At 42.1% G+C, this 16,623-nt stretch overlaps 1 protein-coding gene across 1 annotated transcript in view; it reads left to right on the forward strand.

Annotated features, from left to right (window-relative positions):
• Positions 1-16,623, forward strand: part of ANK2 (ankyrin 2) — a 158,002-nt gene that overhangs the window by 37,737 nt on the left and 103,642 nt on the right. Inside the window, exons 3-4 of the mRNA XM_054172469.1 lie at positions 6,449-6,547; positions 7,513-7,611. Of these exons, the coding sequence (XP_054028444.1) occupies positions 6,449-6,547; positions 7,513-7,611 (198 nt within the window). The remainder of the gene's footprint in view (positions 1-6,448; positions 6,548-7,512; positions 7,612-16,623) is intronic.

The following is a 16,623-nucleotide window of genomic DNA, read 5'->3' on the forward strand; positions in this document are numbered from 1 at the left end:
TGAAATTTTTTTTTTTGCAACTGTGAGGCTGGTGCATAGCCTTGTAGGTCCTCAGTGGGTTCTAAAACACTTCTTCATTTTGAAGTTCAAAGGAAGCAGGAGGTGGTTTAGCGCTCGGCAGTGCCAGTCTCCTCCCTCATGAGCTGTTGCTGGAGCTGTAGATGTAATTGTTTTACCCAGAGCAACATCAAATCCAATTCAAAATGTGCACTCACATAGCAGAAAGAGCACTGGGCAGTCTGGGCATGACAGAAATACTGCATAGTACTTTATCACACCAAGCACAGCACGGTCAGCCATGGATTGTCCCTCACCATCCCACGCAGAGCACCTGATCCCCTGTGACCTGGGCTGCGGAAGCCTGAGGTTTCCCTTGCTATTTCTGAGAGGTTTCAGCCGATAAGCAAACATTGTGGGAGGTAATTTTAGCTGACTAGCTAACTTGGGTCCAAGCAGATTAAAATCTTGTAGCTGACTTGCTTTAGCAAGGCAATTCTAATTGCCCTCAGATGGCTAGAGAGCAGCCACGAGTTTGTACCTTGTTTCAGAAGACTGTAAACTCAAATATGTTTCTATTACTGGTCAGACTTACCTAGAAGATAAACCATTTTGCATATAAAAAGAGATTTCAATTTCCTGCCTCCCCTTTCAGGAAAGTTATGCTGCTGTAGAAATGCACTGTTAAGTTTCACCATTGACATGACTATTAGGTGACGGAATATTTTAGCTTGGCTCTTTTCTGTCATATAAATCCAATTACTTTTGCTTTGTAGCTTAGGGACCTACATTTGCAATGCTTCTTTAAGTGACTGGTGCCAGCAAATTTAATAAGACTGTAAGTGTGACTTAAAATAAATATGCAAGTGTCTGCATTGGTCCTGAATGACATCTTGATATTCTAGTGAAGTCAGTGGCTTTTGTTTGAAGGGGACCTGACAGCTCAGGCTGTATGGTGTTCAGCTCTCCCCTCATTCCTAGCCTGATTTCATCAGTGATCACTAACTGGACAATGGCTACTCAATCAATTAAAAAATTATATTGAAGCCCTAATTAGTTTAATCTAAGTATGCAGTTAAGTGCTGCTCTGAAGAGGGCTGTTTTCCTGCACTGGAGCTTCATGGCATCCAAGGTTACCTGCACCACCACAAAAGTCTCCATAAAATTCCTTACTGCTTTTTTGACACTTGCATGCTGACATTCAGACTGGAAAGATACTGAAGCTAATTAAAAAACCCCCTCACAGCTCTTGCCACTCTCTTTCATTTTTTTTTTTTCTTTAAATTTATCAAAAATAAAGGAAGGATAAGAAGTGAAATAATCTGAAATATTTTGAGACATCCCCTTCCCTGCTGAAGAGAAACTGCAGATGATGAAAGTAGACACTTGTCAAATGGAAGCTGGGACACGAAAGTGAGAGCGGTTCTGTTGTCTGTGCCAAGGAATTTAATGATGAGCAGGGTAAAAACTGGGGCTTTTTAAGTGCTGCTGATTGAAAACATATAGGAAGAATCTTGTCCTACTGTCTAGGAAAAAGTTTCCACTAGAAGACTTACTGTCAAGAGAAAACTTGCTGAGTTATGTGGGACGCAAGCTAGCAAACTTGAACTTCCCCAGTTAGTAAAGAGCAAATCTAGGCTCAAGTTCTTACATTCAGATAGATCCAGCAAATATTATGTCTTGATTATCAACATCAGTGTTCCCAGAAATGATCAGGTAATTAATAGGATAATTACTTGGAAACATGACAAGGCTTTTTTCCAGTGTCCACATTCTCTTGCTTGCTTTGTTATTGATGAAATCTTCAGTATTGATAAGGAGTATCTGTGCAGTCTGAATCCTGTTCTCTTCAAGGTACCAAGCAGTAGATAGTTTGGGGGACCTCCAGCTTCAAGGCTCTTTAACATTTAGATCTGTTTGGCCTTTGCTCTCATTTTGTTGGCTTCTTTATGATTTGATGGATGCCTTTACTGCTTCAGTTACAATGAGACAGAGCAGCAGCTATTAATTACTCCCCCATTTAGTTCAAATGGGACCAGCTAACCTCTCAGTAGTGCTAACTATAGACCAAAGTACCACTGTAGATAATGAGGTCGACAGCATCACATGCTGGTGTCACCCTGTAGGTTAATCCATTTTCATGAATTTATAAGCTGTAAAGCAACACATAAAGGGAGAATTTCCATAATCTGAAATGATTTTTCTTTTTTCCATCAACCACTTCATCTCTTTGTGATATTTTTGGGAGAAACTTCAGCAAACCTCTGGACTTGAGAAGTCTCTATTGTGCCCTTCCCCAAAATCCTCCTTGAAAAGAGGTTGATCACATGGTGGTCTTACTTCTCCAAGAGATTACTCCAGAGGACACAATTTGCACCAACTTTAGACTCTATTAAAGAGACAGAGGAAAGTATTTGACTTTACCAAAGCCATGACAGTGCTTTTTACTCTACTGGTGAATGCAGTTGCCTCCTTAACTCTGACAAGACATGCGAAGGAGTTGGTGTGACCATGCAGAGTTAGTCACAACAGCTTTGTAATTTTCATTGTGTTTGTAGCTTCTGCTTTGCTCTCAACCTTTTGGTATATCTGTAAGCCTGGGAATGCAGCATCAGTGGGAGCAACTTGGTAAAAGCAAAGCATTTCAAGATGCTTCATGTGCCCAGAGAATGTAGAAACATTCAAAAATAAGTTTTTCTATTGTTTAGTTTTGTTGACTTTCACAATGTTTTCTCTGTAAGTTGCCCAAGTGCCATTTTAACCTTGTGTGGCCAAGGCAAGAGTCATTACAAACTCAAATGCTGGCAGATCTTCCTGGAAAGTGGTGTAGTCCAACTGCTATCAGAATCAATAGGAGTCACAAGGGGTCAGATTCTTAGGGCAAAGGAAAGAAGCAGCTTAATGTTGTTAATTTGGGGGATGTGTTTTGTCTTTTGGTAAGTCAGTACAGCTGCAGATGAAGCCATCCCGGCCTTGCCCTGGCTCAGTGGTCAAGCTTCCATGTTGTGCTCTGTCTGGATTGGGCAGAAGTGTGTGTGCAGCCTCACACCTAAGGATTGAGGGATCTAATCTGCAAAAAGGTGGCTGGGGATAGAAATGAACAGAGGAGAGGACAGGAGAAGCAGCAGCATTGCTGGCAGCAGTGCTGACTTGGATTTAAATGCTTGATCTGATGCTCTGCCAAGAAGTTGCTTTTCCATGGGCTCGCTTTGCTTTGGCACACCAGGGTTCTGCAGGAGTAGTACAAGCCATGGTTGCTGTTGGATGTAACAGTGATCTGGGTGATGTCCCAGTAGGAGTAAATGGCACAGCAGGATTGACACTGAACTGGGCAGCAGCTGATGAGCTTCCATTCCATGATGATCACTCCATGAGGCAACTGAATGCAAAGGCAGAATGAGCATGGACTTCCTTGGGTGATTTTCAGACAGCAGCAGTGAGACTCAGTACCTGTTTTCTGGGATGAAAGTGACTGACTTTGGGTTGGCATAGAAAAGAGAAAAGGTTGGGGATTTGTCTGACTCACAAGAGGTCTGTGGGCTTTTCTGGTGTTGTGGAGGTATGAAGGGTGAGACTGCAGTAAATGTGCAGTAGTGGTGCGTGCACATGTTTGTAGCACCCTGCAGGATACAGAGTGTTGACACTTCTAGCTCAGTGGTAGAGGAGAAAAAGACTGAGGGAATTGGGCTCTGCAGGGAAGCTCTTGAAGGATCAGTCTTGGAAGGCTTGGTATTATGTTCTTTTTGGAGAGTCAGAGTCACAAATAAGCATCTAAATAAGGGTACTTACGGTGTATGTATGCTGTGTGGGGAGCAGCAGCCCCTATGCTGCACAGTTTTGCTTAGCAGACAACTAATTTCATCTCTCCCCCACCCACCACTTTTTGGTAGGCATGGGAGAGAAAAAAAAGGGAAGTGTCAGAAACCTTTGTTGTTCTAAAAGACAAGACTCCAGCTGACAGGAACGGAGGAGTTGCATTGATTAAATCTGAGCTTCCGTCATCGTAAGTAGCAGGGATCAGTCTTGTGGGCTGGGAAATAATTGCAGCGTTGGTTCTGATTACAGAGAACAAAGCTTGCTTTAAGGCTTCACTCATGCTGGCCTCAACATTTCAAGTGCAATGCTTGCTGCTGCTTGCCTTAGCTTATTTTATGTAAGGAATTGTGGAACTGGAATGTGAACAGGAGCTGCTTTTAGGCCACAGCTCCTTTCTGTAACCTTTCTACTGGACCTCATGCATTCATTTTGCTTATATTGCAGTGACTGAAAAAGCTCAGGTGTTGCAAAGAAAATCTCATCATTTATGCAACAACATTCGCTTTCAGCTGCTGACTGTAGATATTATTAAGTATATGCCTTAGAGGTACCAATACAAGGATTTTAACAGGTTGCTGCTGATTAAGCACTAGGATGAGCCTTGCTGTCTCCATCCTTTGGCTCATGGTAAACCAAAATAGAAGCTTACCCTCAACTTTTGGCTTCAGAGGCATGTGTCTGCACATAATTCATGTGTGCCCTGCAATACTGCTGTTTCTCTGCTGTTTGTGGACTTCAGTCTGCTCACAAAGAACAAGAAAGGTTAATGACATGTCAGAGCACTACATCAGCTGTGGACAGCTGTAAGGAGTCAAAGTTACCGTTCGTGCCTTCATAGAAAGTGTTGATGAGCGAGTTTGCGAGATCAGATATGAGAACTGATCTTAGCTCTCAAACAATGAGATGAACAGAACACTGTGTGTTTCCCCCACAAAATAGTATTTCAAAGCTTTCAGCCACTGTAGGTAGTAATTATGGTTATTTAATACTTGGCTGAGATGAAATAACAAGGAAAATTAGAGCTTTCTGAAATGTTTTCAGCCTGAAAAAAATCCCTGACATGTACAGCGTTCCTCATCTTGGTGATTATGGTCAACCTCACAACATCATCTTGGCTCAGAAGCTATCCTTGAGCCAGAGCATGTCACTGCTGCCAACCCTGGACTCTGTTGTGTGTGAGAGCATTCCTTTGGAAGAGGATGTTCTGGTTGCTGCCTCTGCTTTACTTGCATAATGGACCTGAAACCACATGTCTCATTAACAGTTCCTAACTTCCAGGCTGTGTGAGAGTGGTGGTTGTCTTTTGGCAGCCTCCTTTCAGGTGCTTTGCTTTTCACGTAGCTGCCCTTCTGCACGTGACCACAGAATGTGCCTGTGCTGCTCACACAAGTGTGGAATCCAATGGAGTTACTTCAGAAATGCATTTGCATTGCTGTGTCTATAGCCGTTGGACCCACTCCCACGAAATGCCTCCTGTGAAGTGCTAAGTGCTTCAAAATCCAGCTGGGAATTACAAGCCTGAGCTGCCTCTGCGGATGGACAAATGAAAGAGTAGAAAGCTGCTTGTTTATTTGGCAGTTTAAGTGGCCCTGAACTGCTCAGGCACAAGTAAAGTGCTAAAAATGACACCATGCTAAACTTGGTGCAGGTTACTCCAGTGCCTGCCTATCCCTTATGGTGCCTGCAATATGGAAAGCAGGAGGCTGCTTGAGGGCAGTGGCAGGGTCTGCTGCTCTCACCTGCCTGATGGACCATGAAAAATACCATGGGCTTGTGAAAAATAGGTTGGCAATTCCGTTACAATAGACTCTTATTTTACTTTTTTTTCTGGGGTGGAACAGGGGCACTGGGAAGAGGAATATGCAGTTTCCATGGCTGGAATTTCTGAGAGAGAAAGTATCCTGTTCCTATTTAATGTGGAAAGGATTAAGACGCTTTTCTTAGGTTGCCTTTTTTGGGGTGTGTGTGTAAATCCTAGCTCTTTTTTTCATGAATTTTCTTTAGTGAATGAGGCTACAAAACCTCAGAGCTGAGCACAGACTTGCTCCCCAGAAACCAGCTGTGGTATTGAGTCAAGGATCAATATGATCTGCAAGTCACATGTAACTGACAACCATTTTGATCTACTTGTGCTCTTGGTTTGCTGTTTGATGCCATTTGTCCCAGAGGTTCAGTAGAGCTACGTCAGTCTGGAATAATCCTGATTGAATAGACACATCCTGTGTAAATGTGGCTAAGTCCTGTGATTCCTCTGTGTTGCTGTCATACCACAGTGGGGCTGGAGAAGGTTACAGTAAAGAGAAGGCAGATATGCACCCAAATTTTACATTAATGGGCTCTGTGGCAGGAGTCTAGGCAAATGGAAAACTATCAGAAAGGAAGGAATCTCATATGGATACCTGCAAAATATGATTTGTTTTAATGTCTTTGCTGCTGTGAGAAAAATGTTATTGGAGAAGTTTGTCTCACAGTCCCTTGGCTTAAATAGCCAGGGCCAAAATATCTGACTTATGTAGACAGTCAGCTAAGAGATGTAATAGTATTCCAGCTACTAATCTTTTCCTTACACCAGGACAAGGTAGGAATGTATCTTCAGAACTGGTATTGGTAACTGAGCTGGCTCTTGTGCTTACAGAATGGACTCAATGCTCTGCACCTGGCAGCTAAGGAAGGTCATGTGGGACTGGTACAGGAGCTACTGGAAAGAGGGTCAGCTGTGGATTCTGCCACTAAGGTAACTCCTGCATGGCTGCAAGCTTGTGTACAAAACCCAAATGCATGGCAAAAATTTAGGAAAACCCCACCATTAAAGCCCAAAATAGGATAAGTAGAAAAACACCTCAATGATAATGTTACTTCTATTATGACCTGTGAGTCTGTGTTCAGTGAAGTGAATCAGCAGTAAATGAAGAGGGAAGGATTGTTGTTTGTGCAACCTGTTTTCAGGGGAAGCATTAAAAGGTTTCAGCAATGCCAGACCTTTCATTGTTTCCAGTGACAGGTACCCGTTATAGAGAGATTATTTTTTATTGTGCAGTGCATCTCTTAAAGTTAATGCCTTTCAAAACCAGGCATTTTAATTTTATGCCAATTAGAGAAGAGTGAAAAAGAAGAGGGGAACAAATAAATCCCTGTAATTGTTCAAGGCCAGGCTGGATGAGGCTTTGAGCAGCCTGATCTAATGATAGGGGTCCATGTCCATGGCAGGGAGTTGGAACTGCATGATCTTGAAGGGCTCTTCCAACCCAAGCCTTTCTATGATTTTATGATTTATCTTCTGTGTTTAAAATTTTGGTTTCTGTTACTTTAGTAAGAAATTTCCTCTTGGGCCCTGTACTCATAAATCTTATTTTACATGTTGTTCACAGCTTGAATTTTAGGACTGCTAGATATCATGCCCTGTAGAAAGTACAGGGATGGAAAAAATGTTAGCCTGGACTAAACTTTCAAGTAAAGTTTGTCCCATGCCCCCAGGCCCATTCCATAATTTCACTCAAAGCTTCTGTTAGGGTGTTAGCCTCATGCAGCACTCAAGAAATCATCATGGCTGCAATTACCAATTCTGTCCCTTGTGATGTTTGTGGAACATCATGGGACTGTAAGGTAACATTTGTGCTCAAAACATGAATGTTATAAAGAGCTGCTGGCTGAAATTCTTCCTGATAAAGGGTAATGTCTTTTTGTTCTCTCCTGTAACAGAAAGGGAATACAGCCCTGCACATCGCTTCCTTAGCAGGACAAGCTGAAGTTGTCAAAGTGCTGGTTAAGGAAGGAGCCAATATTAATGCACAGTCTCAGGTATGGTGCTGCTTCCCCTCCTAAAAGTTGTTTAGTGAGATTTTGTGAGATCTGAGATATTAGGCAATGATCCCAAGCCTGACCAAGCAATCACATGGAGGCTTGCATAGCAGTCACTGGTAAGTAGAATGAAAGTAACTAACAATGTTCTCATTGTGTGATGCAGGAACTTGGGTTGCTGTTGACTGAAATATTTCAGGAGTTTTTAGTGTGCTGTAATGAATGTTTCAGAAGTGTTTCAACATGTAGAAATACGACACCATGCTGGACCTGGACTTGAGCAGTAACAAAGATGATGATTTCTCAAAGGCTTTGATATATACAATTACTTTTCTTGGTTATTTATTGGCTTAAAAACTTGCACATAACTTACTCCAGGCTTCTGAACTCATTCTTTGTGTGAGCAGAAAGGTTTAAACCAAAGTTTGGAAGGCAGTTTTGAGTTAGGGGAATTCACCTATTTTCAAGCAAACAAAAATCTATTCAGGATTAGGAAAAATTTATCTAGTGAATAATTGATTAATGTTTGTAAATGCTGCTTTAGCTATGGCAGCTGTCTGCAGCTATTAAGAACTAAACAGATGGTATAGGTGAGGGCTACATATGATAAAGAAACTTCACCTTTCTGAAGCATCCAGTCAGCTTGAGACATTCTCAAAGTAAATCCTGGAGCTAACTAATAGTGTTCAGCCTGAGTCTGAGTGTGTCATTCAATGGCTACAAATGCCACTTTCTGCAGTAATAGTGTGAGCTAAGAGGAGGAGGAAAACCAGGTATGCTTCAGGGGTAGATTGATTTCAAATTACATTTTCCTAGCACTTAGTGGCTGTGAGCAAGTTCACAGAATCACAGAATGAGAGGGATTGGAAGCGACCTCTGGAGATCATCTTAGTCCAACCCTCCTGCCAGAGCAGTCACCCAGAGCAGGTTGCCCAGATGACGGCTATTAGCTCAGTCTTGCTGGGATATGTGAGCAGAACAGGAGTGACCTGATCTGATGGTGCAGCTAGGAACCACCTTGGTCAAGTTGGTAAAAGGTTTTGATTTGTCAGAGTCCATCCTAAGTCTGTCTGGCTCCGTATCTTACTTGCCCAGACCTGGGAAACTGGGACCTGGAGGGATTTTTGCTGTTTGATGTTACAAATTTATGATGGACAGGGTAAAGTAAGTAGAGAGCAGGAGATGCACAGAGAGGTTTATGTAATGAATAGGACTGTCTGTACTTTCTTTACATTTTAAGATGAGAGAGAAACTGAGAAGATCTTGAAGCTGAGTGCAAGATTTTTAAAGTATTCTCTTCATTATGGGACCTTTGGGTTGTGCCTTTCCCACTGTGCTTTTCCAGAAGAGAGGCATCATAGTTGCTTCAGGCAGAAGGTGTTTAGAGGCTCTCAGCACTGCCACTGAGGGAGGATTTTCAGTGGAAGGTGTCCCTTTGTAGGGACTGCTCTGTCATATGGCTTCCTGGTCCAAGCAGCACTCAGAACAGTTGCACACACAGAGAGGTGTGTGACCTGCATCTGTTGTCTTCTGGGTAAATGGTCAATGCACTTGGGTCATGTGCATCGATAGTGTTCAGCACTTCACATAGGATTTGTGTGTGAGGACTCACATGTGCTCATAGAGTGTGAATCTGAATAAACATGGGTTGTGTCTGTGATGAGGGTTGGGTTTTTAAGTCTAAGCAGGCTCCTAAGAGTTTGGTTCTAATTCTGATTTGCCAAAGGCTTCCATTGGAAATGTAAATGAAAAGTAATTTCTTTCTGCCCCATGAAGGGAATGAGGATAATGAAAGCTGCCCTTCTACTAGCCCTTGGAATGGGCTGCCCAGGGAGGTGGTGGAGTTGCCATCACTGGAGGTGTTTAGGAAGAGACTGGATGAGGTGCTTGGTGCCATGGTTTAGCTGGTGTTGGATGATGGGTTGGACACCATGATCTCGAAGGTCTCTTCCAACCCGGTCTGGTCTATTCTATTCTACTCAAGCTTGTATTGGTGTGCTCAAGAATCACACGTGCCATAGAGAAGAAATAATATGAGAAGAAAACCAAAATGTCAAAATCAATAAAGAACAGACACATGATTTATGAGAAAAAATCAAGAAAGATTCAAACAAACCTAAGTAAAGGTGGTCAGAAAACACAAAGTTACACAGAAAAAGGAAAAGAGACTGGCTGAAGAGAGCACGTGTGAATACTCCAATACTAAGTTGTCTTGTCAGGAAATCTGTCACTGAGGAAAAGGGAGAGAAAAACCAACATCATATCAGGAAAGAACCTGATTGAGAAAGTCAGAAATGACCTAAAATGCCAATTAGAGGTACAGCTGAATATGTGAGATTATGACTGAAATACCCAGTTTCTCTTTCTTACATTTCTCTCAATTATTATATTTTTTAACAGATGCTACATTGTCCCTCTTTTTTAGGAGCACTTGTTGGTATTGAGGGTATATTCCCTCCTCTTCTTGGTATCTCTGTTATTTCACACTTTATTTTTCGTTAGGCGCCTGCTAAATGCCATTTGTTGGTTGTGATTCAGTGCCAGTGAAGTTTCTCAGATTGCTGCCTAACTTCCTCTTTAAAGAACTTGCTATCTGGCAGGGTCATTCCCATTTCCAGTGATGAAAATTTACTACAGTGACCAAATTTCTTCACTGATGATAAACTGATAGATAGAAGAGAATATTCTCAAATCCACTTTGTTCAATTTATTGCTCTTCCTTTCCCTTTCTTCATTAAGTTACATAAAAGCTCTGGCTTTTATCAAAACATAGTACCAGTGACATCTGCAACACCGCACTGGCTTCCCAGTTCCTTGCCACAACAGAGTAACAGAATTATCCCAGCCAGTGCTGTTAAAAACATTCTAACCACAGAGATTACAAAGCCCATCTGTGCTGTCGGACGCTCTTCAGCACTCGGGGCTTTGATTTTATGGATTTTGGGTTTCTATTAGATTACTTTGCCCTTCAGTTTCACGCTGGCCTTCAGAGCTGTTCCTCTTCTGAAAGCCTGCTCCTTTGGAGCTCATACATCACCACTGCTATTTTTGGAGAAGTAATTTCTATTTTGCTACAAAACCTAATTGCAGAGTGATTGCTAATTGAATGACTCCACTTCCACCTGCACGCGTGTCGGCTGAGAGCTGACACCTTCCCTGAATGTGTTTAAAGCAAACCCTGAAATGAGGGCACACCCAGGAATGGATAGGGATCCAGGAGCTGCTGGTCCTTTTTTGGCTTGCCTCCAAATTTGACAAGTGTGCAGTTGTTTGGCTCAATTAGAACCACCTTTTGTTACAAGTATGGTTGGAGAAAATGTATTTATGTAATGAGTGTCTATAAAACCTTTGCTTGGTTGACTCTGCTCGTAGCTCTGAGAGCAGATCTAGATACAGGTCATCACTAAAAAAATCAGTTTCTGCAATTTCTCTTCTTGATCAGGCTATGATTTTTTGTCTTACCAAGCTACACTCAATGGCAATACCAAATCTTGCCTGGGGACTGGCTGGTACAAACTGTAATGTGGAGTGGGTAACAAGCTGTACCTCTGAGCTTTGATTATGTTTCCTTGCAGGGCAGGGCCATGGAATTCTGAACAAGCCCTCAGGAGGCATTGAAATGCTTCACTGGGCAGAACCACAGAAATGGTGTTGGCCACTTACCTCTCTCACACACTCCCATCACACACTTTCTCAGTGGAATCTCTTATAGAATCATGGAAAAGACCTTTAAGATCATGAAGTCCAACAATTAACCTAGCACCAGTATGTCACAACGAAACTACGTCTGTAGGCATCACATCATCTTTGCCCCAAACATGGTTTTACTGTTGCTTGTGCTTTAGAACAGGGATTCTTTCATTGTACCCTTCCTCTCCATGAGTGTCTACTTCTGTGACACACTAGGAATTCTTACACCAGTTCTTGACCTTTTTTCCCAGGTAGAAGAAACATCAGCAAATTTAGTTAGTCCAGCCCTTCCCTTTGATTAATTACTGTTTGTCTCTTGTCTTCTCTTGAAGTCAGATTGTATCATCTGCCTCCTGTAGGCATCAAAGATGTCTGATATCAGCAGCGTTAGCTACCCTGACTGCAATAATCTTAATAACTGAGTCTTCCTGGTAGCTACTAAGGTTGTGCTGTGCCCATTACTTCATTTAGGGGCCCTCAGAAAAGGAGGAGGTACCTTTTAATCATCAGATTAAAGTGACCCAGATACAGAAAGCAAGGATTAGGTAAATCAGTCCTCCCCCAAGCTGATCTTGTTATTTAAAAGCCCTCTGGTTTCCTTTCCTCAACATCCTGCTCTAAGCTCATTGCAAACACATTAGCCAAGAAATATTTTTGTTTAATTTGCCCTTGTTGTGATTACCACTGCCTGTTTCAGCACATAAGAGATGCAGTCCTGACTGCTAGAGTGTTCTTGTCTAGACTGTCAGACTGAAGCAATCCATAGGGTAGCACAAAATGCCCAGCCTCACTACGCTGTCCCCCAAAGGAGAGCTGGTTGAATGTCCACATTCAGTGTTACCACAAAAGCAAAGGGAGGATTTAGATGATTCTCAGGGAAGTGATCAGCTTGTCTCTCAGGGTGCCCTCGGATTTGCTTTCCCAGAGACTGCTCTCCCCATGGTTTGTGGAGATAATCTTACCTCCAGAACGGAGCCTATTTTGCAGAGTATTTGCTACTCCATTATGGCAAAAGGTTTTAATTCCACCAAGAGAGCTTTCTGGTTTTGAATTGGTATTTTTAGAGAGACAGATTTTTTGTTGCTGTGTATCAAGAGGAGTCATTGAGCTGCAGTTCATCATTGCTAATGTAATAAAGGATCAGGCCTGTTATCTCCTCACTGGACAGGGCAAAAAAAAAAAGAAGAAGAAGAAATGCCTTCTGGAGGATTAGATGGATTTTGAGATTGTAAACAAAAGTAGTACATTAAGGGCAATGAAAGAACAGATCTGTTTATTCATCCTGCTTTAAATTAGTCCAAGTTTCAGCTGCCTGTCTCTTACGGGGAGTATCATTAATGACAAAACAACTCTTAATTCCTGATCTTGAGGCCCAGTCTCAGAGAGCCAAGGAAGTGGAGCTGAGCAGGATGCCTGTGTGTGCAAGGCTGACATGGTGCTTAGGGACTGACACTCCGTTACAGGATGAATCACAACCAAAGAAACACAAACAGTTTATTTACACATTTAGTCCAATGTTGTCTTCCAGCCCTCCACCATATACATGAAGTAAATTTTTGGTTTCAGTACTGCTTTTTCTTGACCACGTTTGGAAGGCAAACCCCAAATGCTGTTTTGGATGACTGCCCAGAATTCAAATGTGATGCTCTGCTCCTGTGCAGCTTTTGGGTCCTAACCCATACCTGCATCAAGGTTATGTTTTCCCATCCAAGACTAATCTATTCTTTGCCCATTGTTCTCCATCAGCTCAGTTTCTGTGACAGGTTCCCTCTATGAAAATGACCTTTCCAAGGCACAGAACATATTGCTTTCTCCCTGGCTGTGTTTCAGGCTCTGTTGTTGCTTTGCTGTTCTCGTGGAGAAAATCGTGATATTGGAAGCTGCTAAAATAGAATGTTTGTGCTCTTTACATTTGGCATCTGAGCTAGGAGGTGACTTAGAGTAAAGCACACTTCCCAAGAGGGGTGTTCTTGTATCGGTGAGGCAACAAGTGTCAGATACACAGTGCCTTCAGTTAGAGTTCTGTGTGATTGCTCATGATTGAACTGACCAAGCTCATCACAGGCCCAGACAGCATAATCTATCCATGGGCTTTGACATTATTGCAGTGGTTTAAGTACAGAGTGGAAAACACTATTTATATTACTGGAGAATTAGTGGGACAGCTGAAGGGGTGGTGCTATTTTCAGTGTAGGCTTCTGTGTCACTACGTGTTTTTAATTTATTTATTACAAATTAGTTTTCTCTAATCTGCCATCTTGAGTAAATGCTTTTTACTTGTTTTGCTTGTTTAGCCCAGTAAATTACAATCACCATCCTCCCTAAATCCAGTCATTTCTGTCCTTCCCTCTAAATGCTTTTCTTAGCTTTAATCTTTAGTCTGTGGGACTCTGCAGGCCTCAGCATCTGCTGTGTGCAATGAATGTCAGGACCGTCACCTAAATGCTCAGCTGACACTTGCTGGGGAGTTTAACAGTAGGTCAGAGCCCAGTAACTCTCCTGTGCCCTTACAGATGTGCTACTTCATATCAAACAATTCTGTACTTACAAAGGCTCCCACCTCATCTGTGTGTCATCCTTTTTACTTTCACTTTTCCAAGCTTTATGGTGAAAGGAATTGATCCCCCAGGAAAATGAGTATATGCTAACGTGCTGCTCATTTTGAAACACGGAGGAAAGAATCTGGTCAGAAAACAGAAGGTGCTTTCATCCACAGCCCACAATTTGGCTGGTTGTTGGTGTATCCAAAAGGTGCTTTTACTGAATCAGCCTTTCTTGTAACATGGATGTAGGACAGACCAAAAGTCAAAGAATCACAGAATGGCTTAGGCTGGAAGGCATCTCAGAGGTCATCCACTTCAACGTCCCTGCTGTGGGCAGGGACACCTCTCAATTAAGCTTAGCTGCTCAAGGCCTCATCCAACCTGGCCTTGAACACCTCTGGGGAGGGGGCATCCACAACCTCCCTGGGCAGCCTGTCCCTGTGTCTCATCACCCTCATACTGAAGAACTTCTTGCTAAGTCCCTTCGATGAAGGTGTTTGCCTTACAGAGTGCACTCAGAAGGGCAGGAGGACAAGAGCGGAATGGACATCAGGAAGGATCATGAATTAAATTACATTTACCAAAGGCACAATCTGAGGTTTATTTTGCACTGGTGGTGGTTTAGTGCTTCTCCTTATGGTTGAAGCTTAATCAAACTCCATTCTGAGATCATGAGGAGAACATGCAGATGAATATCAAACTGTCTGCTGAGTATTTCAGTGGGACATTTTAGACAAATGGTCATGGTGTAGCATTTAAAGGTAAATCAAGCAGTATGTGAGTAGTATGTCACCCCTTGGTAATGGTCACCACCACTACAGGCACACTGGAGAAAAAGGGCAGTAGTTTTCTAGGAGTTTTAGCTGTTTTCCACTTGTGAAAGCTAAACTACATCAGCTTAAATACTTTTAATGTATATAGCATTATACAGTTAATCAATACTTAGGGTTCTAGTTCTGATAGTGAACATGTTTCTAAGCCTCTTTAGCTACAGATGTCATAAAGGGTAGATTCCTCCTATCCACTTTTGCATTCTCAGTTTCGTGGTGCTTAGGCTGTCAGTTGAACAAGATGGGCTCTTGATTTGAACATCCTTAGTCTCTTCTGTGGCTGTATGGCAAAATGAGATTGCTCAGGCACCTTAAATTTGGTAACTTAAAATTAAATGCTGTGATTTTCTCTGTAGCAATAGCTTCACAAATTTGACAATTGTGCATCTGCTTGAATATAAATATAGATGTAGTAGTCCAAATATTGAGATCTTCTCCTTGAAAAAGATTATGCATTGCATGCTTGTTTTACAGGAATTGTGTTTCAGTGGAAAGGAAAGAGGAATGTGAATAATTGGTAAAGTTACCACTATATAAAACTTCCAGATTCAACAAAAATAAACAAGAGGCTTTTTAATTTTGAAATAGGTATCTTGATCTATCCTTAATTCACCCTTTTAGGCAGAGAATCTCTCCTGCTAAATACAATCCTCTTATGAAGAGTTTATTTTTAGACTGTGCTGAAAATAATGCTCTAAGCAGAATGCAGAGCAAAGTTCCCAGTATTGGGATACTGTTGGTTCTGTTGAGATGTGTGTTCTTGATTTAGCCTGCAGTGTGGCACTTCTTTGTAACTCTCATACTGCATGGGTGAAAATTAATTGCTTGGATCATCGTTAGAGCATTTTTCACTAAATCACAGGTTGGAGGGCGCCTCTGGAGGTCATTTGGTCCCACAGCCTTGCTCAACCAGGGTCACATAGAGCAGGTTGCCCAGGACCAGGTATGGATGGATTTTGAACATCTCCAAAGATGGAGACACCTCAGCCTGTCTAGGCAACCTCTGCCAGGGCATGGTCACCCTCACAGTAATAAAAGTGTTTCATGATGCTCTGAGGAATTCTTCTGTATTTCAGTTTGTGCCTTTTCCTTCCCTGCCTAGCAGTCTCCTCCTTGAGAGAGAATAAATAGCCTTTGAGTGTATCTGATCATTTGGTCCTGCATGCAAAGGGTACAGTTCCTTGAAACCTGCCATAAAGGGGAGCTCCAGCAAGCTCTAGCCCTGTTTGTGTGATTTTGTGAATGCTCTGATAATCCCTCTTCTTCTTCAGACTGCTCTTCATTAGGGCTTGGGCAAAGTGGAATGATACAAATTCTGACTCATATATAGGCTTGCCAATTTGCATTAATAGCTTGAAGAATCATTGAGAGCTACTCATTTTCTCAAATTAGCAGTAAATCAGTGAATGTAGGAGAAAGAATGGAGCATGAAATATACTTTGGTTAGCGTTAATTTCTCATTCTAACTTCGCGTTCTAGCAGTAAACATCTTGCAGTGTGCCTTGGTAAGGATAATGAAATCTGAGTGCTCTGTCCTCGCCACAAATACTCTGATGAAATCTTTGTTTGCAAGTGAATGTTACATATCATTACAAAATTAATTTCTGTTTTCTAGATGATGCACAAAATCTAAACATACAGAGCTAACATAATTACACAGCAGGGCTTTCAGCAAAAGCACAAGAAAGTAGATTTCTTCTTTGCCTGGTCATGTTTGGAAGCCCCAGTCAGGATTTTGACTCGAATTCTGGGCTGTGTTTATATAGTGTGGGATCATAAGCTGCAGGAAAATTTATTGGGCTGGAGGAAAATTTATTTGCCATCGTAAAATAAACCACTGAATATTTTATATCCCATTCCACATGCTGAAACAGGGAGGGGAGAGGTCAGTCTCCTTCGCAGGGTGGCTGTGGAGAATTGTTAAGCAAAATGTCATGGATCCAGTAAAA

The sequence above is a fragment of the Dryobates pubescens genome, chromosome 24 (assembly GCF_014839835.1).
Source record: "Dryobates pubescens isolate bDryPub1 chromosome 24, bDryPub1.pri, whole genome shotgun sequence".
NCBI classification, from domain to species: Eukaryota; Metazoa; Chordata; class Aves; order Piciformes; family Picidae; genus Dryobates; species Dryobates pubescens.